Source organism: Sabethes cyaneus, chromosome 3, assembly GCF_943734655.1.
Source record: "Sabethes cyaneus chromosome 3, idSabCyanKW18_F2, whole genome shotgun sequence".
NCBI lineage: Eukaryota > Metazoa > Arthropoda > Insecta > Diptera > Culicidae > Sabethes > Sabethes cyaneus.
Genome location: NC_071355.1, coordinates 54,488,352 through 54,514,870, shown reverse-complemented (window position 1 = coordinate 54,514,870; position 26,519 = coordinate 54,488,352). Strand labels below are relative to the sequence as shown.

At 38.8% G+C, this 26,519-nt stretch overlaps 2 protein-coding genes across 2 annotated transcripts; both read left to right on the top strand.

Annotated features, from left to right (window-relative positions):
• Positions 1–394: 394 nt before the first annotated feature.
• Positions 395–8,481, top strand: LOC128739593 (uncharacterized). The gene is made up of 6 exons (XM_053835088.1): positions 395–470; positions 1,187–1,308; positions 1,587–1,842; positions 1,906–2,058; positions 6,342–6,356; positions 8,333–8,481. Exons 1-6 carry the CDS (start codon positions 395–397, stop codon positions 8,479–8,481), a joined length of 771 nt encoding a protein of 256 aa, XP_053691063.1.
• A 7,527-nt stretch (positions 8,482–16,008) lies between these two features.
• LOC128739592 (protein takeout) lies at positions 16,009–25,767 on the top strand. The gene is made up of 7 exons (XM_053835087.1): positions 16,009–16,151; positions 16,539–16,651; positions 24,627–24,704; positions 24,785–25,025; positions 25,203–25,336; positions 25,405–25,554; positions 25,616–25,767. Exons 1-7 carry the CDS (start codon positions 16,009–16,011, stop codon positions 25,765–25,767), a joined length of 1,011 nt encoding a protein of 336 aa, XP_053691062.1.
• Positions 25,768–26,519: the final 752 nt, after the last annotated feature.

Sequence of the window (26,519 nt, the reverse complement as noted above, 5' to 3'; positions counted from 1 at the left end):
GCTACGTATTTACTCTTGCGCAATCTCGTGCTGCTTATCTTTGATTTGTAGACGCAACAACAGGTTTATAATGATGATGAAATTTGGCCGCAGCTTTCTTCCTTCCGCAGCCGCTCTCTAACTAACTGTGTTTGTCAATATTTCGTTTCCTCTTTTCAGTTTGTTTGGATTCGATTAAACTACCATAGCCACACGAAGAAGGAGAAAAAAGAAGAAAAACCTCCAATTACGCGACACTCCGGCGCCACAAATCAGCTGAAAATTGCAAACCCGTGTCTTGCCGTTGCTACAAACCGAGGTCGAGATCAATTCTCGTCGACGGCCCGCAGACTGTCTGAACACCCCCCAAAAGGCAACAGAAAAGTTCCAAGGATTGACAATAGAAACCACGAGAATGCGTTCGTTGACCCCTGTGTTGCTGCCGCTGCTGATTGGCGGTTTGCTTCATCTGACGCTCGCCCAAGAACAGCGTAAGTATACCTGCCTACTGTAACACGTACCTGCAAAGCTCTCTCCGTGCTCCATAATCATTGATCTGCGTTAGAAAAAGAAGAAAAAAAAACACTTGTTAAATAGGTACTCCCATTCGTTCAGATTACCGGTGGTTTGTTAATACGCGTTAGTGCGATAGTACTTGAGAACCGTTGGAAGAGCGTCGTCGTTGTCGTCGACGACGTCGTGGATTCTGCGTGCGTGATAGACGATGACGGTTGGACCGCACGAGGCGGTCGATGCCTTTCGGTACGGTGGACGGGGAGTAACAGTGATTAGCAGGTTGAAAATCTGGTTCACCGTGAAATTTGTCGCAACCAGCTGTGCGATCAGATTGTTGGTTGATGTCGTGTTTTTTGCGGTGTGTTTTGTAGATTTTTATCGGCATCAACTGGCAGAAGTAGAAGTAGATTTTTTTTTCTCTTGAGGAACTATCTCTAACCGCAATTCAATTTTGAGTGGTCGAAAATTTGCTTACAATTATGCAAATTCTTCAGACGACATTATCGAACTTATTGAGATACGTATCATCAGTATTGTAAATCAGTTAAATTAAAATGTTTGTGTAATCAATCGTTCGGTGAATTAATTATAAACTAAATGTGATATGAATTTAAATGATACTAAAACTTTTTTCAAGTACTTTCAAGTTGTTACCCAAATACTTAAAAAGTTTCTATTTATTCATTCTTAGCATATTACATGCACCGCTGCTCACGAGACGATCCTGAACTGAACGAGTGTCTCCGATTTGCGGGAAACAAACTGGCACAGCACTTAAGGAAAGGTGGCATCCCAGAAATTGGAATTACAGAGGTACGTTGAAGTAAATAGGTGAACTCCCAATGAATAAATTTTCACCGGATTATTTATTTTGAGTACGTTTCCTGACATGTACAAGCTAACCGAATCATTGTCATCCATAAAACTATAATTAATTCATTATCTGTTTCTTCAAAGCGTGGGTAAATTTCACATGTAAACAAACGTTCCGACTGCCGCAGAATACTAATGTTCCTATTTAGTTTTGGTGACTTTGTGGGTCACACGATACATGCGTTGCCATGCTTTCTCATTCCCCTTCTCGCCCGTAGGTTGAACCGGTTATCGTGGATGAGATTGGCATTGCACTTGGCAGCGGCCCCGACGGCTATCGGGCTACCTTCAGAAATATTGAAGCCTTCGGCGTTAGCAACTTAACCGTGGTGAACGTCCGCTCCGATATCGATACGCTACAGTTCCAGATGACGTTTGAAATTCCAAAAATTAAAGCCCGAGCACAATATACATCGTCTGGCGTTTTGCTGTTGATTCAGGCTTCCGGTTCCGGCGAGTACTGGGGAGAGTATGGTAAGTTGCACGATAGTTGCGCTTGTGCTTGTCATATCTGAACCTATGATTTTTGTATTTTAGACGGGGTCAAAGCGAAGATATACTTCAAAACTTCACCCTATCAAGGTGATGATGGTTTTACATACCTGAACGTGGATCAGGCGAAGATGGACTTCAGTGTGAAGGATATAAAAATGGGCGTTGACAACACCGCCAACCAGAACCCGATTATACGTGAGTTAACTCGCTAATTAGATCAAATCCTAGTTTGAGGTTATACATTAATTCGTATTTGGGATTGAAACTGTAGGCATTGCGATATCGAGTTATTGTTCTCAGGATGAGTCATTTGATGTTTTCGTTTAGAATAATGAAAACAAGCCGTTTCATTGCTTTTCGCTGCACAATATATATTTAGATCACCGGCCTAGGCCCATACTTAGGTAGATAATGGGACACAAAACTTTTGCAACATGTAGCAGTCTCGTTTTGCTAGTTAGATTGATACAACGTAGCTTCAATTTCTACTTCAACTTCATACGTCTACTGCGTTTAATTTTAAATAAAGCTTATCTTAATTTAGTACAAAATATCTTTGCCGGAACTCTACCTGTATTTTGACGTAAGCCTACGTGTTACGGCAAGGTTCGGGATAGGGTGTCATTCCAAAAAATAAAAACACGTGAGCATCACGAAAATATGAAAGATTTTGAACACTTAGTTCTGTCAATTATGAATGGATTTTTATGGTTTGGATACCCATCAACTCGTAATAGATGTAGCAATTATATAAATTAGGGGTCATGCATAAAGTACGTCACGCTTATAGTGGGAGGGGGGTTGACAAAATCGTGACGATTTGTGACATAGCGGGGTTCTAGTATGAACTCTCCATTAAGGCTTTACAGAACCTGCTGTACATCACTAAGGAGCACCTTGAGCACCGTCCTGCTTAACATTTTTACCACCGCCAATAGCAGTCGCACAAACTGCTAAGGAGCTACGGGAGACCAAGGGCAATGTTGCCCCTCGATATTCGTACTGAATTCAATCGATGAACTTAAACTCATATCGAAGTTCAAGGCTGGTTTTAGGGTTCTTCTTATACTGTCCCTCATTCAAAAGCTTCAGAACGAAGTTTATCCCACTTGTGCACTTTATTTCGCATCTCAGGTAATGCTGAATGAGCGCAAAAAATACTCAAAATGATCCACAAATTCCGTCGGAAAAGTACTTTCAAGGCGTGTTGTTGCAAGACGTCAGCAGAAAGTTTTAGTTCTTCCAACCGGATCAGACGAATTCAAGGATGAAAATGACGTGGATATGCGCGAAACATTAATCGACGACACATCAGTACAGGTTCGTAGCAATCGGAGATCATCTTCAAAATTCGGAGATCAATGACGAATAACCTCAAAAAATTTATTGTTTTTATTTAATGAAGCTCATTTTTGTTATTTGATTTGTTTTAATTAAACTCTGAGGGATATTCGCGTACGTCTAAGAGAATTGAATTGATAACTTAATATAAAAAGTTTGGATTGTATATTTAACTTTTTTGTTGTGAAGGAGGGGTTGACATGATGTGACGTACTTTCTCAGGGAGGGGTGGGAAGGTTGATGAAAGAAAGTTGTATTTCTTTCTCAATCACCAATTAGTGAAACTCAACGAAAAGTTTCAAGATCAAATATCCTTATACATTTTTTTCGTGATCGGCTTGCTTCACGGAAAGGGAGGATAGTTGATTATACCATCTGTTTGCTGTGATCTCGATTACTTTCCTTGTAGAAAAACAGTGACAGAGTTTCCCCGTCCCAACAGGTCGAAGATTCTTTACGACCTTTAGACTAATACTAATTTGATATCTGTGCTTGGGAAGCATGCCATAAGCATGCTCTCGTCTTAAAAAGATTGCTTGGGAGCGCTATAAACCAGGTTTTCAACCGCACATTCAACCTCTTTTGTATGACTTTTTATGATTTTCGTTTCGCTTTGGTATATTTTTGTGCAACTTTTGTGTTAGTTTTATATCATTTTATTTGCATAATTCGTTTTTACATCATATGTCATTCTTGTATCGTTTTCGTATCATATTTTAGCCACTTTTATGTTATTTTGAAACAATTATTTGGTCATACCGTGTGTGATTTTTCTCGTGAAACTGCGATATTTTATACAATGTTACAAATCGAACGAGAAGCAAACGATGCCCACTCACTTGTGAGCGAGTATGAGAAGCGTAGCATCTAACGCTTACGCCGCGCCACTGACGCAAGCGTACGTTAAACAACAGCCGGTGCTCTATGCATACATTCTGCTACCTACACACTCGTGAACGCACAGCCACGTAGCGTCTTTCTGCACAGCTCACTCATGTGGTCAGCAACTCATGAGCAGCCAACAGCTCGTGAGGCGCACTAGGTTGCATGGATACAGATTCTGCATTGATTTTTTTGACGTAGGACTACGTCTTTCAGGAAGGTAGCTGGTATAGAGGGTAATTCCAAAAAATCTTTCTCGAAAAGCGGTCAGGTTTTGAACGCTAATAGCTTAGTGGTTTCCCGATCAATTTACAATATTCTTATACCAATCGACTGGAAAATCTTCTAAGAATTGGCCCAAATGAAGAAAAGTATGGATTCTTGATGATGAACTATTGAAAAATTGAAAATAATGAACCTATGTTTTACCAGAATTCTCGCTTCGTGATTGGTTGGAAGATTCATTACGATGATCTAAACCTATATCAATTTGATATCTGTGCTGGGGAAATAAGCCAAAACAAGTGACCAATTTTCGTCATTTCAACAAGATTTCTTAACACCGCGATTAAACCTAGACCATTTTGATGTCCTCGCTTGGGAAGTATGCCAGAAAGAGTGACAAAACCCCCCTGTACCAACAGATTTTTTACGAACGCGATTAAACCGATTAAACTTAGGCGAATTTGATATCTGTGTTGGAAAAATGTACTACAGCTGTAGTGTTCGGTTATAATATGACTCTGTATGAATACGCATGCTTGCCGTTTCATTAGAAGTGTATTGAAAAGTTGTGCTGTTGATAAAATGGGATTGAATTGGTAAAATCCCTTCAACGTGGGGAACCATGGGTAATAAAAACAATCTTTAATTTCTGTAAGGTAGCAGGAAAGCAATAGTTTGTGTTCTTGATTTTGTTAAATTGTTTCCAAATGCGCATAGAAATAACTCTGAAATCTTTTGAGGATTGAACGTATTCAATGTTACTACTTTGATAAATGTTACATACAACGCATGTAGCATCTATATATGTTGCATATAGCATGTATATATGAACAATCGAATGATTACAAGCATGGATACATGCTACTATAACTAAAAAGAGACTTACGTAGTCCTGCGTCGCCTATATATGCGGTCGTGTCTTGTTCTTCATCATACCCTTTCCCTTACATATACGGTTGAGAGTCTGAGCACTCGCCAATAATCGGTATTAACTGTTCTGGTTGCAACGACGATCGAACGACGACCGTGACTGACGGCTAAATACACACTCACAAAAACTGCAGTAAAAATCTAAGAGCGAGAATCCGAAAGAGATGCTCATGACCATGAGAAATCACGGAGAAAATAACTCCAAGCAAAACATTGAGATAACTCATCAAACAGAATTTCCAATCCTTCAGAAAATTTCCAGCAAAACATTAAGAAAATTCAAATAACTCTTCATTAAAACACTTTCGTTTATTCGTATATTTCTTCGTACTGTTATTAATCACGAAAGTAAGCTCGTTATTTCGATGTTAATCAAATTTCTTGCGCCTTGTCTGATCGTGCTGTATCATGTCTGCTTTCTTGTTCCTGAAAGGTAACAGCCAAATCGGGGCACAAAAATTGTTTAACAATAGCTAAAGTATATTCAACTCGCCACGCCAACGGGGGAGTTCGAACGAATCACCACAGCTGTACTGTATCGTATATTTCATCCGGTAGTTATGCAATTAAGCAATTGTTTTTTTTGTTAAATGTAATAATTATGCACTTCCTTAAAAGAGTTCTCACTCACTGGAAGTGCAATCCATTGTAAATGACTGAAAATATAGGAAGGTTTTGTGCCTGTTGGAGAAGAGGAGCAGCTTCACTCCCAGGGGTTTTCCTTCTCCTAATAAATAAAATTAAAAAAATAAAGTATTAAAGTATTAAAGATTCAAATCATGTAGGTATATAAAGATTAATCCAACTAATGGAATATCAAGAGAAATCATGAAGAACACAAATTCAAAAAACTCAAAAAACTCTTGAAAAAGATTTTTAAGCAAAACTTCAGAAAACTTCAACTTTAAGCATACATTTCTCAAGTAGGGTTGATGCTCCAGTAGTTGTGGTAGTACCTGTAGTGGTGGAAACTCGAATTATTCAGTTATTTTTGCAGATTTTGGTACAAGTTTGATAAGTATTGAACTACCAGTTCCAGCATTATAGGTAAGCATCAAACTTGTTTGATCAAATTTGCAAAAATAACTGAATAATTCGAGTTTCCACTACAACAGGTACTACCAGACTACCACAACTACTGCACCATCTACACTAGCACAATTTCAGCACTTTTAGTTGCATAAACTTATTTATGACCAGAATTGGTCGTAGATGGGTAGCTACAACTACTATATAACAACTGTGTTAGTGGGGTTGCTCGCACTGCAGCGATCTTATAATAACAAGCTGGTTCTTTTGAATCTGTCTTATCCTGATGTTCCATCCCGCCCTGATGTGGTCTATTCTGTTTGCTTCCCCAATTCCCAAGGCCCCGTATTAAACGGAAAATGACGAATTATGTTTGTTTGCTCTCTTTTATATCATTTCACATACGATATCAAGCAATGCTCGCGTTATTGTCATGTTGTTTAATCTTTTATAAACTTATAACTGTACTCTATACAGTCGGCTGCGAAGTCTGTCGATAAAGAAGTGTAATGTCTAATGATGGTTTAAGCCCACGGCTTTGCTTTTGTGTTGGTTGGAATTAGCTAAAACTTGGTAAAAAATACTCAGCAAGCTATGAAAGTGTACACACTCAGTGTTTGGGTAGAAAATTTAACCAATTTCGGCTGCTTGTTGCCAATAATTGCATTATTTACTGTGATGCGTACTTTTTTATACCTAGGGTAGTTGATCCAATAGTTGTGGTATTACCAATAGTTGCGCTACTATTCATTACACTCAAGTCTTTTTTTACACAGTTTGTTTTTTCCGATTACTCAAGAACGGTACAACTGAGGAACCATTTACAAACTACGTGACGAATGTCGGGTCACTCCAAAATGTATTGAGATATAAATGAATGGTCCCAAAGTTGCCCTGTTCTTATTAATCGAAAAAACAAACCGTGTAAAAAAAGTACTTGAGTGTATTAATGCAAATTTTCGTCACCGTAGCATTTTAAATAAAACAATTACTTTCATTATATAAAACAGGTTCTTAGAAGTATTGGTAGTTAGACTACACCATTGAAAATTAAAGCATTATTTGCTAAAATACCAATTTTCTAAAATCTAACGCAACTATACGCGCAGTTGGAGCTTACAACTATAGGCGCTCATTTCTATAGTTTTGTTACGAATTTTTTTCACTTAGCAACCTAGCAATGTATATGGAATAACACAATTAAAGGAACGCCAAACTTAATTAAGGAAACATTAGCGCAACTGTTGGTACAATATAATTAAATCGGAAAATTCATTTTTTCTTTATAAAACTTCTCGTACAACGAAAGCAATTGTCTTGCCTTGTGACAAATACCTTGTATTTGATAAATTTATATCCCACAAGCATTAATTGAAGCATATATCTCAATAAACAAGAAAAATGAAGTTATATTGTGCTTAGTAGCGCAACTAATGGAGCATCTACCCTACTACGATTTTTTGTTGTTGAAAAACTCACAGAATCCGAGTTTGTACACTTTAAGGGTATTCTGAGAAGCATTAGGTACTCAATTTTCAGTTAAATGCAACCTATTTATAGATAGATACATTTAAAAGTGCAATTGAGAAAATTATTTCACATTAGCTTGTAAATAGTGTAATCCAATCATCAACAATTTCAAATTTTTGATGCATTTTGGTCAGTTATGTGTTTCTTTCAGCTATTTCCCGCAAGTTTTTCGATTGCAAATTAATTTGTTGGTTTACTTTCAAAATTAAAAAATCTTTTCGGCCCGACTCTATTTCGCATAGCAATCAATTAAAATAAAACATAACGATTTTATATCCCTGAAAGTTTTGGGTGCCATAAAATGGCACTGAATGTACTAAATCATTATATTGTTGCGGTCGCAACAAAACTGGTTGTTGAGTGTGTTCGAGGGGTTCGTCGCCGTCACAATCGGTGCAGCAATCACCTGTACCTAGTATAGTATACCACTACTCAGTAGTACTCAGTCACATTCAAAGCCGCTGTGTCGATTTTCGCTAATTCTGTCATCCGTCGACTGTCTCTATCTTTTTTTCCATTCCTTTGATTGCAGATGCCGCAATGAACTTGTTCATCAACTCGAACGCACAAGAGCTGCTGAAGGAGATGAAACCTCAGCTGCGAGCGAAGCTAACCGAACATTTGCACAGCTTTATGCAGCTGCTGTTCGACAGAATACCGCTGGAGTATTGGCTCGACTGAGGGACGCGTTTCGGACCAGCAGCCCCGGAGCGGTCGACACCGATGGCGTGGCGAGTTGAATTCCGAATCGAGAACGACGTATTAGCTCCGTCGAGTGTCAGTTTCGTTTGATTGGTAATCAGGTATTCGTTAAGTTAAATCTCATTCGTTTTTATTTATCGTGATAAATTTGGCATTTATGTATACTTGTCGGACGTGAACCTGTACGGCAATGAGCGAGAATTTATCGTTCGTTCATTTGCTCTACTCGCTTTGCACTTGATCAGCCACCAATTGATGCGATTATTGGCGAATATTGCTGTTAAATTAATAAATAATGAAATATAAATATTGACTGTCAACATTCGTTGGACTTCCTGATATCACAAGCTTCCTTATGGGTTCGCTAGCAAAAACCGCTTGCTTGTCAACATTTTAGGATTGATAAATGTGCATGAGGTTCACAACATCCTGCAAATTACTTAAGATACAATCGCTCTTTTTGTTGTGCTGCATCACACTTTGATTTACGTAAACTGGTTTAGGTACACGGAAATAGCATTTCAGAATTTTGCGGCAATTTGCGAGATGATAGAAGTGATCGTATAGTTGGGTCCACAATCAAATACATTTTTGTAATAATGTTATAATCAACACTTCACTTCAACTCACATTCATTTGACAGTACCGTCTCAGCCAAGCAGAATTTGAAAAATATGTTTATGGGACGATTGAAGAATTAGTTATTATTTACAACTTTTGTGAATGAAGCTGGGTTACATCTTTTGTATTTATGGTGCTACAATGCTAGTAGCACATTAGTAGTTAAGTGAACATTCACTTCACTACTACACTACTACTACTTCTACAAATGTCCCATATATAATTTTTGCATATACAAATTTTGCTTGGCCATATTTTTTCCTGGTGCCTACAAACGACAACAGCGGGCCGGATCCCAATCTCGAGGAGAGCCGGCGAGAAATCGGTCAGCTGAAGAATAATAGAGCCGCCGGACACCTACTTCCGACAGAACTCTACAAAAATGGCCAAGAACCGCTAGCAACAGCACTTTGAAGGATAATTTCATAGATTTGGAAGGAGAAGACCGGAGGAGTAAATGGAAAATGTAGTCTGTCTCATCTACAAAAAAGAAAACAAACGTCTATATTGCTGTAACTACCGACGCATTACGATGATCAATGCTGCCTACAAGGTGCTCTCCCAGATTTTGTTGCGTCGTCTGTTCCCAATAGCAAGAGAATTGATAGGGCAGAATCAGGCGGGCTTTATGGGGGCCCGTACTACTCGGATAAAATTTTTACTCTCGGACAAATCCTCCAAAAATGTCGGGAGTACAACGTGCCCACGTTTGATATTTTCGTGGATTTCAGAGCAGTATACGATACAGTTGAACGCGAACGGCTATGGCAGATTATGGTAATCACCTCTTCAATGGACCGTGTAGACTTATTTCGTGGTTACTTGTGATAACGAAATGAATAGAAGCTAGCCAAAGTAAAGATATACTTGCAGATTATTACTAAGGATCCGATGGGGGATTTCTCTCTGGTGTCCGGGGTGTCTGCGTGCAGATTCCAGATCAAATCGAAGTGTCCGCCCTGGTCGGTTCTATAACTCTGCTTGCTTTATTAATTCAAACTTGCCTTTTTTGCATGATTATTGCTTACTTGCACAAATCGATCAAGCATCGACAATGCACAAGATAATGCACGTGTACGGTTTTCCTGACAAACTGATGCGGCTGATTTAAGCTATCCTGAACCGAATGATGTGCAATGTGCGTGTTTCGAGGACACTCTTGAGTCCTTTCGAATCGCGCAGAGGGTTGCAGCAAGGGGATGGTTTGTCCTGTATGTTATACAATATCGTTATTGAAGGTGTGATCCGGCGAGCAGGCATTGAAACGAGAATTACGCTCTTCAGCAAGAGTAGCCAACACCTAGGCTTCGCAGACGATCTCGACTTCATTACTTGATACCTTGGAACGGCGGAGAGAATCTTCGCCAGACTAGAAACGAAGGCTAGGAGGATAGGGTGATTTGTAATCAATGCGTCGAAAACCAAATATGTGGTATATATGGCGATGTACAAAACACTAATCAAATCTGTAGTGCTTTACCGCCTTGAGACAGTAACTTTTCCTACGGAAGACATACGTGCTCTTGCTTCTCGGCTGGGAGGTGCTGCAACAGAGTCAGTAGGATCGTTGCAATAGCCTCGTAACTGTCCTGTACTCTAATAGCCGGCTGCGAAGTCTGTCGATAATGAAGTTTCGCAACAGGACGTTTATACCCATGGCTTTGCTTTGCTGCGTGCTCTTGCCGTATTTGAACGAAATATGTTACGGACTATTTTTGGCGGAGCATAAACGGATAGTGGAGAGTAGCGTAGGTGTATAAACCACAAGTAGCAGGCATTACTTGGAGAGATTCCCATCGTACACCTGCCGAAAGTTGGGAGACTACCCGAGCAGGAGCGAAGAGCAAAATAATATAAAAACAATATCAAACTGTGTTATAATACTATATTTTGTTATTGAACAGATATGAAGAACCAATGGTTGAAAGCCCCATCAAATAGTAAATAAATAGATATGAAGATACATTGATAACACATTTTGTTATTGAGTAGTTATTTAAAACAGTGGTTATAAGATGAGTTTAATAACTGATTTTGTTATCATATCTTATTTTGACCTTAAAATGACATTCGATATATTTCATTCAATTTTATTTTATTGATAAAGAGATTGTAGATTATAAATATTTTATAAGATAATATTTTAATATCTCATATACTACTGCATTTGTTATTCAATACCTTAATAATATTAAAATATGTTATTCTAAACTCTAAATACAGTCATGTTATTGCTTTGTTATTCAAATAACACAAGTAGTTATTCTTTTGGCCTTAAAGGAGTAAAATTTTCATATTATTTTTGGTTATTTTACCAACTATGTCAGCCAAAATAAGACCAAATTTTGATATGAGTTATTCGATTTCCAATAACACATTTTGATATTGTTTTGCTCTTTGCTCCTGCTCGGGTACGGAGGGCCGGCCACGTCGTAAGGATGCCGCACGACTGTGCAGTGATATCCGTTCTCTTCAAGAATCCCGCGGCACCAGACATAGAGTGGCCCAACGTGTTAGATGGCTCGACCAAGTTGAAGCAGACTTGCGTGTGTCAAGACGTGCAGCGGACTGGCGACGAGTAGCCCAGGACCGAGTACAGTGGAGATGAATTCTTGATATAGCACGAGCCACCCCGGCTCTCGGCTGGTAGAAATAAAAAGTAGGGCACCGTTCTAGGTAGTAAGGGTTAAAGTCACAAATATGAAAAATTCCTACTTTTTCGGTCTATTTTTACAACTGCCCCTTGGAAAAGGTCGCCTCCACCAGATGGTCATTCATAATTTGATAATTTAGTTCATTAAAACAATTTCTAATCAATCTAAAAAACCATCGAAAATGCTTAGAAGTTTTTGCTGCGATATGGCAATTTGAATTTTGGGATCAAATTAATCCCTAGCTATAAACAACGTAGTTTATTTGTGTACATAGAGAAGGTTATAAAAACCCTCCTCGGGTAGGTCGAAAAAATTGAATATTTTCGGAAGGTTGATAGCACAGAATAGTACAGATAGTACAGAATTGTTGTGCCAAAACGATTTTTCGATTATCTGATCTCATTGAAAAGTTATTGCAAAAGCTATAGGGTCACCACAAGGGAAGTACCTCAAAATTTTAAACTTTGAACGCGTTTTTCTCGAAACCATGTTTTTTCAGCTGGCGGTAGTTTTATCTTAGAGTTTAATATATAAATTTTTCTGATTTTTTTAGCGTGTAAAATGAATTGTCTTACCTAATTGTTACGCTATTGTCATGTCATTTTTCGAAAACTAAATTTTTCAATTTTTTATGAGCTCTCAAGAGCAAAGAACAATTGCTGACCGTTGAATGTTGAATCGATAATTGTACGTCAGTGCAAATCTGTAAGATTGAAGCCACTGAAAAGGAGACGCACGTCGTGTATACTCAGTGATACAGTTACCGAGGAAATAGAACCTGGGGTTTTCCAGCGACAGAATGGATTTCCGATATATCGAGAGTAATGCACCCTACACTTAAAAATACGACCCGATCGATGCACTCTTTGCACAGACGCTCTAGGTCAGTGGTGGCCGCGGTATAAGCATGGTGCGGGCCAAACCACATCTCAATATTATTCCGCGGCCCGGAATGACTTCTGACATCAATAAATTTAACCTATTGTTCCTATTCACTATCCATCAAATCAGTCCGCTGGCCGCAAGGACCATATACAAGAGCCGCATGGCCATCACTGCTCTAGGTCATTGAAACAACTAGGAAGTGTAATGGAGTAAATTCTTGACAACAAACAGAACGTCACCTCCTTATGTCCTACCAATTAAGATGATGAAGACATAATCGATGCCTAATACTATAACAAAAAAATCGTCGATCTTCGTTCATAAGCCTCTGACATTCTGGTAATAAATTATAAGAACACTACGCGTGTCATGGGGACTTCAATGATCTTACACTAGCTTGGTTTATAGGAACCCGCTCAGGTATTGGGTCTGTTTGTGCTGTAGAATTTCGAGCAAAGCTATGTTGCGATTGGAGAGTAGAGTATGAGACACAGTAGAGTAGTCACAGAGAGACAGGCTGTTACCAGAATCGCTAATTCACCTTCTTCAGCAATGACTTTTCCACTTTTTTCGAACTTAATCTCGCTGATTATTAGACATTTTCGAGCAAAATAGAACGTCAAATCACGTTTTACCATGCGTCTTCGAATGGCTCGATCAGATATCGGCAGATCGATCCAGCCTTTCCTTCATCGCACGAATGGTTGTCTCTGGATTGTATTTGATTTCATGGGACAACCTGATTGTCCGTTCGTGACTCTCATTTGCCTTTTGAACCTCTTGCCGGTCGTTCAGTAACACTTCCAAATTGTTGATGCTTCAGAATAATCTTCTGAATCTTCAGTTTACCCCAAACTACTCAGTTATTTTCCGTTGAGATTCGTTTCGTTCCGCGACACGTATTATAAGAGCTGCATTAAAATTTTCTATTGCACCCATTATTTCAGCTGCAAAGGCACTTTACATGATAAGATTGTATTTGTGATAGACATAAACAATAAAATGACGAATCCGGGGGGTGCACCAATGCTGTTTTTTTTTTGAGAAACTACGCATAAAGTTTGTAAAATATATTTAGCATATCCTAAATGAATATTAACAAGCCGATAGACCAACAGAGCGAAACTCGTGCTCAGTTTAAACCAGAATTTTTTGGTTTACTAAAGAAAATAACACCTGTATTAAAACCTGCTTAAATGGCGTTTCCATTTTAGCTCGAATCAACTATTCCAAAAATTTATACAGCGAATTTTTTTACCCAAGTGTTGTGTGCTGACAGTGTCATGACAATCATAAGAAGCAGCATCCGGAATAAATTTGACAAAAACCTCTGCCGTGCATTGTCCGAAGGTTGACCCCGTGGCTTACGGCAGTTAAGCTGTGACAGACAAGATGTCATGCGTAGAGCTCAGTTGCAACCTGTTAATTGATATGTGTGAAACATCGAACCGTCGTCCACGGTGTGGACCGTGTCGGAAATCGTCGATTTATTGTAGGTTAAAATTATACTAACCTGTTTCATCTAAGCGAATAGTTTGCGGTGTGCTCTTCAGTGTGTGGATACCTGATGATAAAAATGCCGTTTAGTTATCTGCATATTCATGTTCTTTGTCACGGCTGAAAGGCCGCGAAGGTCGTTCGGTCCGGCCCTTTTTTTTAATGAAATGCATTCTTCAAACCGTCTTCCGAATATCTTGGTATGCTTATTCATGGTCAAACAGAAAAATGTTTCAAATATTTTAAAAGTTAATCAATGATATATCGTAAGCTCAATGCTACTTTAAGCTACGTTCATGATAGTTTTATGATGGATATGTGGGAAAAGTTATTAAACCGACATGTAAAGATAAAGACAGTAGTAGGGGAAGGGCGGGAAAGACGGACACTGCGGGAAAGACGGACACTTGTCATAATTCATAAACAATAATTTTTTGAAGCAAATCAGTGATGGGAAATGTTTCTATAGACTGAATTAGCACTTTTGAATTAAACTGCCGATTTTTAGCAGCGCAGCTGTCAAATTTATAAGCAAAACAAAGAAAAAATGCGTATATACGCTAACCGATGTAATTTTGTGTGTGAAAAAAATAGCTGGTAAATCGTTAAAAAACAACATATTCATGCTAAACCGACGACATTGCGTTAGTTTGATCCATCACTGAATATCCATTGAAAGCCTGGTGAAGTTTTGAATATTCAGTAAAAAGTTATTGAAGTTTGAAAGAAATGGTATCCAAGTCGGGAAAGACGGACATCCAGTGATAGGGAAAGACGGACACACAGATTTTGAACCCATTTTGCCCAACAAATATTTAACATTGCAAATACTTACATATTATATATGTAAAAGTAACTATAAGTCATATAGCAGTTGGAATAGGCCAGCTTTTAGAAACGATTAATTCGTCACCAATTAAAATATTGAAGGAAACCATTTTATTTTCTCGCTCAAAGGGGGGATCGGGAAGGGGGTTTTCCCAAACCAATTCTTTCCTAAATACATGATGAAATATGTTAATCTTTTTTAATAAAGATAATTCGACGACGCGTGACACCTTTTTGCGAGTGTCCGTCTTTCCCAAATCAGGTGTCCGTCTTTCCCGCCCATGCGCAGAAACTCTGATTTATACATGATGTTTATAATATCAAAACAGCATAAATTTTGGAAGAAATTTTCCAGCACACGTTGTAACTTTATTAGACAGAGACTTAAAGGTTCAGTTTGTGCGAAAATTGCGATCAATACAATTATATTTGAGTAGATATTGAGTTTTTACCTTAAGGTGTCCGTCTTTACCGCCCTTCCCCTACAGTAAAACATTAGAATGTGCTGATAGATGTTAGACCTTTGCTCTGCAAAGGTTATCCTAATAGATACATGTATTTTGCTGTTACATCCATCAAACGAAACATCTTATGGAAACCCCGGATATCGTGACTTCATGTCGTATGAAATCGATTTATTACGGAACAAGATATTCTAGTGGTGGGCAAAAAGCATTAGGTAAAACGAATATTGATCATATCACAAAGGTTTACATCATAAACTAAAGGTTTTACAGATAATCCAACTGCATCGTGAAGTATTCTACTGCGGCATTTTTACAAAACCATTCCCATGAGTGAAGTGATTACTATCAAGCAGTGAAAGGCTTTTAAGCATAATAACATCATCATCATCATCACATACACGATTATTTTAAATGTAGATTTCTTTCTTATTTCATATATGGCTAAATATTGATAAGGAATTATTTATTGTTTTCAAAGTGGTACTGAAAATATACTAAAGACTGAATATAAAAACACCAGGAAGTTTTATTTCAACATTCGAAACCAATTGCAAATGTCACAGGTTATTCCAGAACGTTTTTACAAGACGATATCTTCGCTAGTACCTACCAACGAGCAGATAGGATACACGGACGACGCGACGGCCGTACACTTCGTCACCGTTCGGATCGAAAACGCGCGTCCGCCTCCGTTACCGTAACCGGTCAACAGCAGCGGCACCGTTGCCGCCCTACCCTTCTCGGCTCGGCTATATACATACACTTATGTTTTAAGATTGCAACACTTAGCTGATTTTTGAAATTCTCGTCGCTTATTTTCGATGTCATTTGCGAAAACGACACCGGGCTGCCCAAGATCGGTACCGGTGATGGTATGCGCCGAGATTTATAGTAAAATATAGACGAACGGCCGACCGGTAGCGGCCGTGTGAGAGAAAAAGAGTACGAACGAGTGAGAAGCCGATCGTGTGACATTCTCTGTGCAACCCCCGAACCACTTTTATGTACTACCGCCGTAGTAGACTAAGCTGGAAACCACTAAAAGCGCCAGAAGAAAATCTTTAGCAACTCGAACCGTCACCAGTCTCGAGCAACCGTGTCATGTGGAAATCTACACCCTGCCAGTGTTCTGCTTAGTCTGTTCTGATCGTTCGAGAAGTACGGGTCGTGAATCGCGCGTGAGTCTCGCCAAGGATTGTGGAAAGCCAGATTGTGTGATACTGAAGTGTGTTCTCAAAAGGTGAGGCTGTCTCGAAAATAAGAAATATTGTTTTTTGCCAGATAACGAGGTTCATCGGCTAGGTAATCGCAAGGTCAAGTTCAGCATAAATTTGGTTATGTCGAAGAAACACGAAAACGAACAGGTGATCGTGAGTGCTACTTCGGGGTAATAAACTGCATCCTTGAATGGGGAACAGTGGAGACCGAGATCCTGAGTGACTCGTCAAAAAAGCAACGAACAGTCAGTGATGGTGAAAGGATTCCGCAAGTGTGGCATTGAAAGCGGTGCTTATCTATTGGACAGCTGAAGAAACCTTGGAAAACTAAACCAACAGCATTCCACCATCAAAAGTGCAAAATTGACCGATGTCCTTCGACCGATACGACTTGTGTGATGGAAAACGAGTGACTGCTTGGGATGCTGGCGAAGAAGAGAAACGAATGTAATGTGTGGCTGCAGCCTGGCGTGGACGTAGATGGAGATGTGTTACGAAGCTCCTAAGTTGTATTCGAAGCCATTTCCAGTATTCAACCATTTTAAATTAAATTGTATATTTGTATCCTCTTTTCAATTAATTTCTTATGTGATCTTAGGGTGTCGCGTAAAAAGTCTCTTCAAGTTTCAAAAAAATCGTTATTGCATGAATTCTTAAATAAGCCAGGGGATATGGCGCAATATATATATATGTACGATGCACAGTGGATCCAATTTTGAATTCTGTTTTTATCGTCCAATGTGTTAAAAAAATCCAGAAATGGCCCTTTAACTCTAATGAGCTTCATGGCTAATAGTACCAACATACGAGCAATTAATACTGTTAGAATTTAGAATCAGAATTTGGGACATCCGAATTGAAGAAACTGATTGTAGTCGTATTTGTATCTATCACCAACCATAAAAGTTTATCATTCAAAACCTACCAATTAAAAGGCGGTGCACCAGTTGCCAATAAATTTCATCGAAATTGCACCGTTACATCAATCACTCCAACACGAGCTGCAGCTTAACTGCACCACATTCGCAAAGACTGCGAAATGTCGTTCAGATTTGAAGGTCTCAATTAGAAACCCTTGACACTGTGAAACCGCGTTAACCGTTCGTGATCCAACGGTACGGGACGGGCAATTAAAGCTGACCTGAAAGTGCCGTTTAGTCGCCAAGTGGCCATAAGCTGACCGTCCGCCGGCTACAATAAAAACAAACATATGTATGAGAAAACCAACAGCAGAGTACCTATAACACTAGACTACTCACTGCACAAGCACAGCACCTACCGGCTACCGGCTTTAGAGCGTAAATTTACGACATTTTTACTTTCGCAATTTCCCGCACGGTCGGTCAGAAAAGCTTCGCCGGAGACAAATTGAGTTTTTGAGGCACGTCAAAGAAGAGAGGTTGAATTTACAATAATTGATTAAAGTGGGTAAACCGTGAGCATCTTAACCACCACGTGGGGGAACACATGGGTGTGCGGTGCGTCAACCGCCTCAGCTGTTCTAGGTTACACTGGCAAGTTGCGAGTTGGACGACAAGTGGATTACCGAGTGAGGAGGTTTAATGTACCCATGTGGTAAACCTTGAGTAAATGTCTCAACCAGTGTGGCTTGCAGTGAATATTTATGCTGCAGTTGCATAGATTGGATTTTATTCTGTGTCCCACGGACGAACTCGTCGAGAAAAACTTGTAATTTCTGTTGAAGGTTTCCAGAACTTGATTATTACTTTCAATAGTAACTTCTAGAACTTACATTCACCACCATGAATGAGTGGGTTCTAGCAAATAAAGGAGGTGTGTGAACCTTGGCCGTTGTATCGATTTTTGTTCAAAATTTGTGTATTTGTTCTTTTTCGGGAAGACTTTTACCTCCACGGTTCAGCCTTCCAAGCTAGTGTGGTGCCAAAAATCGTTAAATTCATAACTTTTGAACCAACGAACTGAATTTATTGATTTGAGTAGCAATTGAAATGTTTTAATGAGTTTTTCATTAAAAATATAGAATTGCAACTCAATTTTGAAAATATTCGTTTTAATATTTTAATTTTAACTAAAAGATTCAGCCTAGGGTAGATGCTCCAGTAGTTGTGGTAGTATCTATAGTGGTGGAAACTCGAATTATTCCGTTATTCTTGCATTTTTTGGTACCACAACTACTGGAGCATCTACCCTAATTGTTTTTATTTCATACGATTTTTGATATAACAAATCAAAAATTCGGGGATACAATATTTTACATTGTAGATTAAAATACATATGTAAACATTATTACATTATTTACAATATTTTAGAGGAATCAATTTTCAATGATGCAATGGAGACACACGGTGTTTTGTTTTTAACTGTACCTAAGGCAACGCTATCATGCAAGTGAAAAACAGAATACTGGACAGAACTCAGCAACTATACAATTGAATAATGATATATTTCCCACGGTTTCATGCATTTATGTGAAAAGATCTTGTAAAATATTGGTGTGTAAATTTCAGAAAATTCAAAATGCAAAAACAAGAGTCACCTTTTTATTTGTTTGTTTACTACTCTACAGATTAATGAAAATAAGAGGAAGTCCCATTGATGCAGACATTTATTAGGAAATCGAAGTTAAAATAGTTTTACCGTGATGCACATGATTCTCTGACATGTGATACAGAAAATCTTAAATCTTTTAAATAGAACATACTCTCTGATGTTCCGTTTTTCTGATTGCGGGGTCTCCTCCGAGAATAGAGCAATTAGAGCCATTAACAGAACTAGAAGTTACAAGTTAAGCCCTCTCGAAGATAAATTCAGCCCTCTACAGGAAAAAATGGACCAAAGCCTTGAATTTTAAGAACAGTAGGGTAGATGTACCAGTAATAGTGGGGGTACCAGTAATGGTGGAAATTCGTAACATTTCATTATTATGGGATCCCGACGTGAGATCTGCCTCGGTATGAATACTTATTATTTATAATTATTGATGTTGAGGAAGATCTCCCGTCGAGATCACAAAATAATGAAATGTTTCCAATTTCCTCCATTACTGCATCAGTGGTAGACCCACTATTACTGGTACATCTACCCTACTACATCCAATAAAAACCTGCGGGTAATTTTGATTTGAATCACTGAAGAATATTCTTTGCATTTGTTTGCATATTTTTACGTTCCGGAGACCAAAAATAAGAAAACGATATATAATAAGTGAAATCGAACAAAAACCAATGGAGACAGTGTGGAACCAAAAGTGTGATTGCATGTAATTTTTGAGTTGAAAATCAATTGCAACTGTTTACTTCCTTTAATATTGTAGAAAAAAAGAGCACGAATTATTTAAAAACGGCGTCTAAAATTTAAGGTTTCTCGTCTATGCGGGCAATATGTCCCAGATCCAGTATATTAGCTCCACGTTGTGTTTCAAGTAGGGCAATGTCGTTATCGTTGGGCCACTGTTATGGTCGGGTCACCACGGTTTTTCCAGTTTTAGTAACTCGTGATATTTATGTACAAGTATTGCAAAACTTCTTACTGTGACGGCTAACTTTTCACAATATTGTGAGTTTCCATCGTACAGTCATCCCAGTATTATGGGCCAGTTAAGCATGATTATGCTACAAAATTATTGGTAGAAACGCAGATTTAAATAATTTACAGTTTATTTATAATCTAATTGGTTATAAATGTATCATAATTTGATGTTCAGTAGGCAATCTTGTTCCAAATTCACACACTTTTTTGCAGAACAACAAAATGTAAGCATATTCCATTCCCAGTATTATGAGCCACTTTTAAACCTGGTCAAAATTATGGGTCAATGTTCCTAGTATTATGGGTCAGTAAAACAAAATTGGTTTTATTTCGAGAAAATCGCGTGTGTGTGTGTTTTTTTTTACCGTGAGGAAAAGCACAATGTCTGGCACACTGATGATGCACTGCATCACGTGGCACGGTGTGGGACACTAACCCGCTAAAAACCTCACTGCTCCTAGTCCCAAATTCTCCCGGGATCACCGCTAGGTACTTATTACTTCGGGAGGAGGGCGTGCCTATGCACTACTCCGCACCTGTCGAGACGTGCACCGATGCTGAGATGGCGACCAACTTACCGTCCATCTCTTCACGGTCACCCTCGCAGGATTTCTTTGCGAAAGTGTAGCTAGCATCGTAACCGCATTCACAGGAACTTTACCCGTCGAGACGTGAGCCAAATCAGGAGTGCCTTCCAACAGCCCGCACAGTCACCATCGCAGGATTTCTTCCATTTCCACACTGAATATTGTTCATCTAGGTACAGGGACTATTTTGGGAAAGATCCCATCCCCCACACATATGAGTCCGTCTAGGGTTTTACCGCGCCCAGAATCGCGTTGCTTTTGATCTGTGTGTCATATGCGGCCTAGATACGTCCATTCAATGGGCCACCTTGTCCTCTAAACGCTCATCAATCACCCCTCTTTTAAAGCTAGGTATTATCGACTTGCTGATCTGCCCTCCATTTTTGCTGCAGCTCAACCGGAATTCTTGAAATCGATCTATTGACGACGTTCCTAGTGCCCTCATCTAGACACATTTTCTCAACAACGTTGTCTACGTTTTGAGCGACATATCCTCGCGCACCGCTTCAAATCGGGGGTATACAAAGACCACATGCTCGGGTGTTTCTTCAACCACCCAACTGTCAAAAACAGCGAATACTGTTGATCTATATGCTTGACCCATAATACTGGGAAAAATTAATTTTGCTCCAAGTATTATGGGCCATTGTTTAATTTCGTCTATTAAAGCGGAAAATGCATTTTTCTAGGTGGTTTCACCGTAATTCAATGAGTACATACCTATTCCCTCGATTTCCATCTATTTTACGCTCAGACATACAAATTTACTCCGCTATTCAGCTTATAATTCACAACCGACTTGTTATTACAACCACAAAAATAACATTAAATCGACAGTCGATTGGAGCCAAGTGACAACTATCGGAAAATTAACGCATTGGAACTAAGTGTATTGCTGTCAAGCATGCAGTAGAATGTTGCTTTTATCTATTGCACTCATATTCGATAGTTAAATATTAATTTGTTACGTATAAAACTAACGTAAAGTGTACACTGGCCCATAATACTGGGTGACTCATAATACTGGGGTGACTGTATATTCAATACAAACGTACCGAATTCACTGATTGAATCTTACAAAAAAAAGTTTTCCAGGCGCAGTGAACTTTTTTTCAAGAAATGATACATGAAATGCAATTTTCGAGATAAATATTGAAAATGTATTAAGGGGGATCCTACTCTGGAAACTCGGAAAAATCCAATTTTAGTTTGCTGCATTTTCGAGACGCTTATACCTTCAGAAATGTCATGCGAAAAGGATTTTTTGATATCTGATCTCGTTGGAAACGTACTGCAAAAATTGTGGAGTCACCTCAAAGAAAGTCCATTGCTGTATGAAACTTTAGACACGTTTTTCCCGAAACCATGATTTTTCAGCTGGCGGTACGTGTATCTCAGAATCTAGTGGTCCGATTTGCCTGAAATTTTTTTTCAGCATGTAAAAATGAATTATCTAAATTGTTACGTAGCCGTTTTTTGATATATCAATTTTTCAATTTTTTAGGCGCTCCTAATTGACGATTTTTGATGAAAAATCACCTTTGTTTTGGCAAAATTGCCGCCATTTTGGTAATTTTTCGAATTTTTAAAAATCGCTACGTAACAATTTAGGTATTGACCTAAAGCTTCAAAATCATCCGTGAAACCCGTTCTACGATACTCCGTTGGTTCCTGGCACATACTGCCAGCATGGAACTGTTTTTAGAGAGCATTCACGCGCCCACCTGCCACCAGCATAATAATCACTATTCTGGTATCCAAAAAAGACCTTAACCAGTAACCAAAATACCTTAATACTTAACTATAATTCCAGCATCTGCAAAAAAATTTACGAAAATCTATTATTTTTCGGCCTTCCAGAGTAGGGTCCCCCCTTAAGTGTGTTGTGCTCTATGTAAGGACTATAGAAAAATCCTCTCAAGTAAGGGGTATGGGTAGGGTACGGCGAAATGCTACAAAAGCGCTTATTGTAAAGGTCGGGCCACTTGCGTAGTCATGGTTGGGCGACTGCCAAAAGGTGGCCCTACCACGACGACATTCCCCTATTTGTTCAATTGATATGCCTACTCTATTTTGTAGAAAGTTAAATTTTCTTAGATATTGTCAAAATATTCTATTTTCGTATAAATTAAACCTCGTGTCGGTCTCCTGGGAAAGTTTTTCTTTTCTGCATGGGGCATATTATACTGCAAGTAGGGCATATTGCCCCGCTTTGTTGAATAATCTGTAATTTACCTCCAATTTAGACGTAGTTGATAAATTATTCCTAGCACTTTTATTCTACAATACTAACTGAGGCTAATAGTGGCAATAGACTTTCACTTATATCTATTTATTTGTATTTAAAGCCTCATCTGTAATGGGGCATATTGCACCGTCGCAAGTGGGGCATATTGGCCGCATATGACATGGCGGGAAAAATATAATAAATAATTAAGCAAACTAAGCATTTCTCACCGGTTTTTCGCCTGATATAATGCTTTAGAGCTTCACTTTACGCAATCGAATCGCAACAACAGGATATTTACAGATTTTAACCAGAAATAAACTTACGGAAACGACGCAAAAAATCACCTCGGAAGCTTTCTTTTGGGTTGACAGCCAGTGACAACTGTCAAACTTCCATAGTAGGCTGTTTTCATCGAATTTTAAGGTTTCTCATTAGTTTTGCATTTTAATTTGTGCTAGTTTGGGAATAAACGAACTAGGCGTACCTGTGCAACATTATACACATGTCCTCTACTTTTATTTTTGCTATTGGGATGTGAAGATTAAATTTTAATGAGATGATAAAATAATATATAGTGACCGGAAGATAGCCATAAATACGGTAGCCATACGGGCATTTACCATACCAACAAATACCATGAAGACGAAAGCCTTACTTACTTATTTCTATCGGCCGAGCGCCTCACAGTGGGTCGACTCCATACAAATGCTGGCCAAGCAAAAAATCTATTTAAATCGAGGGTAATATGTGGTTTTTAAGTAATTTTGGGGTGCTGAGCCCGAATTTCAGGTGAATTTATGTGATTCTTACTTACTTACTTGCTTACTTTCTTACCTACTTACTTCTCCTACTCTTCAAGTCAAAATCTTTCATTTTTTCGTGACGCTCGCATTTTTCGATTTTTTGGAATGACACCCTATACCAAACCTTGCGGGAAGTCCTACGTCAAACATTCTTTGCGGTTGTAGATATTACTAATTCAATGCAATTCAGATTTACCTATTATAGTCTATTATAGTCATTACTATAGGCGAGAGGAACGCAATGTGGAATCGTCAGGTTCGTTAATTAACATAAGACAGTTTATGCTCCAACCAGAGTATGGAGAACATGGAATAAGCCTGAAATAGCAGAACACGAAGTAAACTAGTCCCGTACCCTACCTGACCGATGACTACGAAAAAATTTTCACTATCATTGAAGAATTAGGAAAAACGCAATTGAAGTTAACCTCAGCGTGTGATTTAATTTGCATAAGATTGTTAACAATCACCCGATCTTAGCAAGAGCATAAATTTTATTAAAATGCGGAAGAAGTTTCGTTTGGTCAACTGGTTTTACTCACTTGAAGTATAGCTACGAATATTGAATATACATTATCTTATTAGGCATCGCAAAGCGAGTGATATCATAGGCCAGCAAAATACTTCGAATGCCAATGGAATTACAGAACCAGCGTTTGAGATGGCGTGTCATACATATTCGGCATTCAAATCCTGAGCGTCGTTCGTTTAAGTTGGAATTAATCAGTTTCAGCCTTTCTAGTTTGTCCATTTAGAAAAATTTCATTATTAACACCTTTATTAACAGTTTCTCCTTATTTATCTTGTGTTACCATTATAGATAAGCAAAAATGCGATCCTATCATCTATCCTGGGCGCTGGTGGTGTTATTCTCTCTTGACAGCGCGCGATCGCTAGACCTGCGTAAGAAGCTTCACCATAAATCGAATAACTATCATCTTGTTGAGCGTTTTGTTTTCCTACATAACTGTATACCTTCGCAGCCGAGTACCTGCACGTGTGCCACAAGGATGACCCGAAGCTGACGGAGTGTATGAAACAATCGATCGAAACCCTTCGGCCGTACCTGGCACGCGGCATACCGGAGCTGGACATTCCGGCCATCGAACCGATCAACCTCGGCGATCTGATAGTGGCGGAAAGTGTGCCCGGTCAAGGCATCAGCATCACCGCGAAAGACATCAAAGCCTACGGACCCGGAAACTTTCGACTGAAGAGACTAAAGTGAATACCGAAGCGAACGAACGGGACGTCGCGTTCCCGTTCGGGTCTATTGTGGCGAGTGGGAAGTTTGTTCACTGTTTTAAAAGTGCTAAGAGCAGAATTCTCACCCTTTACTAGATTTTGTTATATACTAAATTACATAAAGGTAAACATAAATTTAATTATATTCTTTTGCAGTGTTGTGGAATACGGAAAAGTGTACAGCTTCGAGCTGGAACTTCCGCACCTGTACGTTGAAGGACGTTATGTGGTGGACGGACGAATTCTGCTGCTACCGGTGAAGGGTGCCGGAAAGTTTACCGGAAACTTTAGTATATATCCCTTTATATTTCAGTTCGAACGCAGGTAATAAGAGCATGATTTACTCAAATATTTTCAGCTCAAGGGGTAGGAAATGTCCGCATCAAGGGCGATCGCAAGGTGATCAACGGTAAAAACCATCTTTCGCTTGCGAAATTGGATATTAAAATTAAGGTTGGCGATGGAAAAATTAAGCTGGAAAATCTTTTCGGCGGTGATAGGGTTTTGGGTACACTCCATCAGTATGCACATTAAGAGTTACGAAACTAACGTGTTTGATTATTCTTTAGGTGAAATCATCAACCACACCATCAATCAGAATTTCGCGTTGCTGAGTCATGAGTTGATTCCGCTGATCGAGAAGGCACTTCAGAGGATATTCAAACTGACGGGGAACAAAATTCTGGAGCGATTCCCGGAGGAAGTGTTATTCCCAGAGTGAAGTGTATTGAAGCGATCGCAAAGTTGTCACTTAGTTGTTAAGCACATACGAAAAACAAATCAAAGCCACAACAACGCTGATACTTTTATATGTAGGCAATTAGGAAAGTAAGAAAATAATTAATGATTGGAATAGAAGAAATTAATATTTTGGAAATGTTTGCAAAATGAAAGTCAACTTCTGTTTTTAGGGGATGCAACAATTATATGTTCAGCCAATCTCAGCAAATTTCGAGAATTGTAAATAATTATGGATGAGCTGAAATGTTTTTGTATTTAGGCATTAAATTTGAGATGAAACAACTTTTTATTAGTGTATCGTTTAATTACTTCATGGTAAAAGAAATCATTTCCAAAAAGGGATGTGATTTGATTATACTTCTGCAACAACTGACAGCTGATAAAAGTTCAACGCCACCTGATCTACCGTTCTGATTCAAACTTAGAACACTTCAGAATAAAATGCTTGTTAGTATCGCTAATATGATAAAATAGTATGCTTACTGTACACCACCGTGTTCGTTAGAATGTCCTCTATCTGGTGAGGTATGACATTAAACTGTAGGACTCCTTGTAAGAAATCAGCAGGCGCAGGAGCTGGAGGGTAGAATATAGATGTTTTTTTTTGTTTAGCTTATAGTCACTTGAACCAGCTTTGGGTTATTAGTGACTACTGTGGGGTTGGAATTTGAACCCGAGTCCTCGGCGTGAGAGGCGTGAATGCTAACTACTACGCCGGGACTGATCCCGAAT

What these genes read in the sequence shown, in the direction of transcription:
- LOC128739592 (XM_053835087.1), top strand. Translation starts at nt 16,009, where the DNA reads ATGTCACAGGTTATTCCAGAACGTTTTTACAAGACGATATCTTCGCTA. An exon ending in CGCGCGATCGCTAGACCTGC is followed by an intron (nt 24,705 to 24,784) that starts GTAAGAAGCTTC and finishes ATACCTTCGCAG; the next exon opens with CCGAGTACCTGCACGTGTGC. An exon ending in TTTCGACTGAAGAGACTAAA is followed by an intron (nt 25,026 to 25,202) that starts GTGAATACCGAA and finishes ATTCTTTTGCAG; the next exon opens with TGTTGTGGAATACGGAAAAG.
- LOC128739593 (XM_053835088.1), top strand. Translation starts at nt 395, where the DNA reads ATGCGTTCGTTGACCCCTGTGTTGCTGCCGCTGCTGATTGGCGGTTTG. An exon ending in GACGCTCGCCCAAGAACAGC is followed by an intron (nt 471 to 1,186) that starts GTAAGTATACCT and finishes ATTCATTCTTAG; the next exon opens with CATATTACATGCACCGCTGC. An exon ending in CAGAAATTGGAATTACAGAG is followed by an intron (nt 1,309 to 1,586) that starts GTACGTTGAAGT and finishes TCTCGCCCGTAG; the next exon opens with GTTGAACCGGTTATCGTGGA.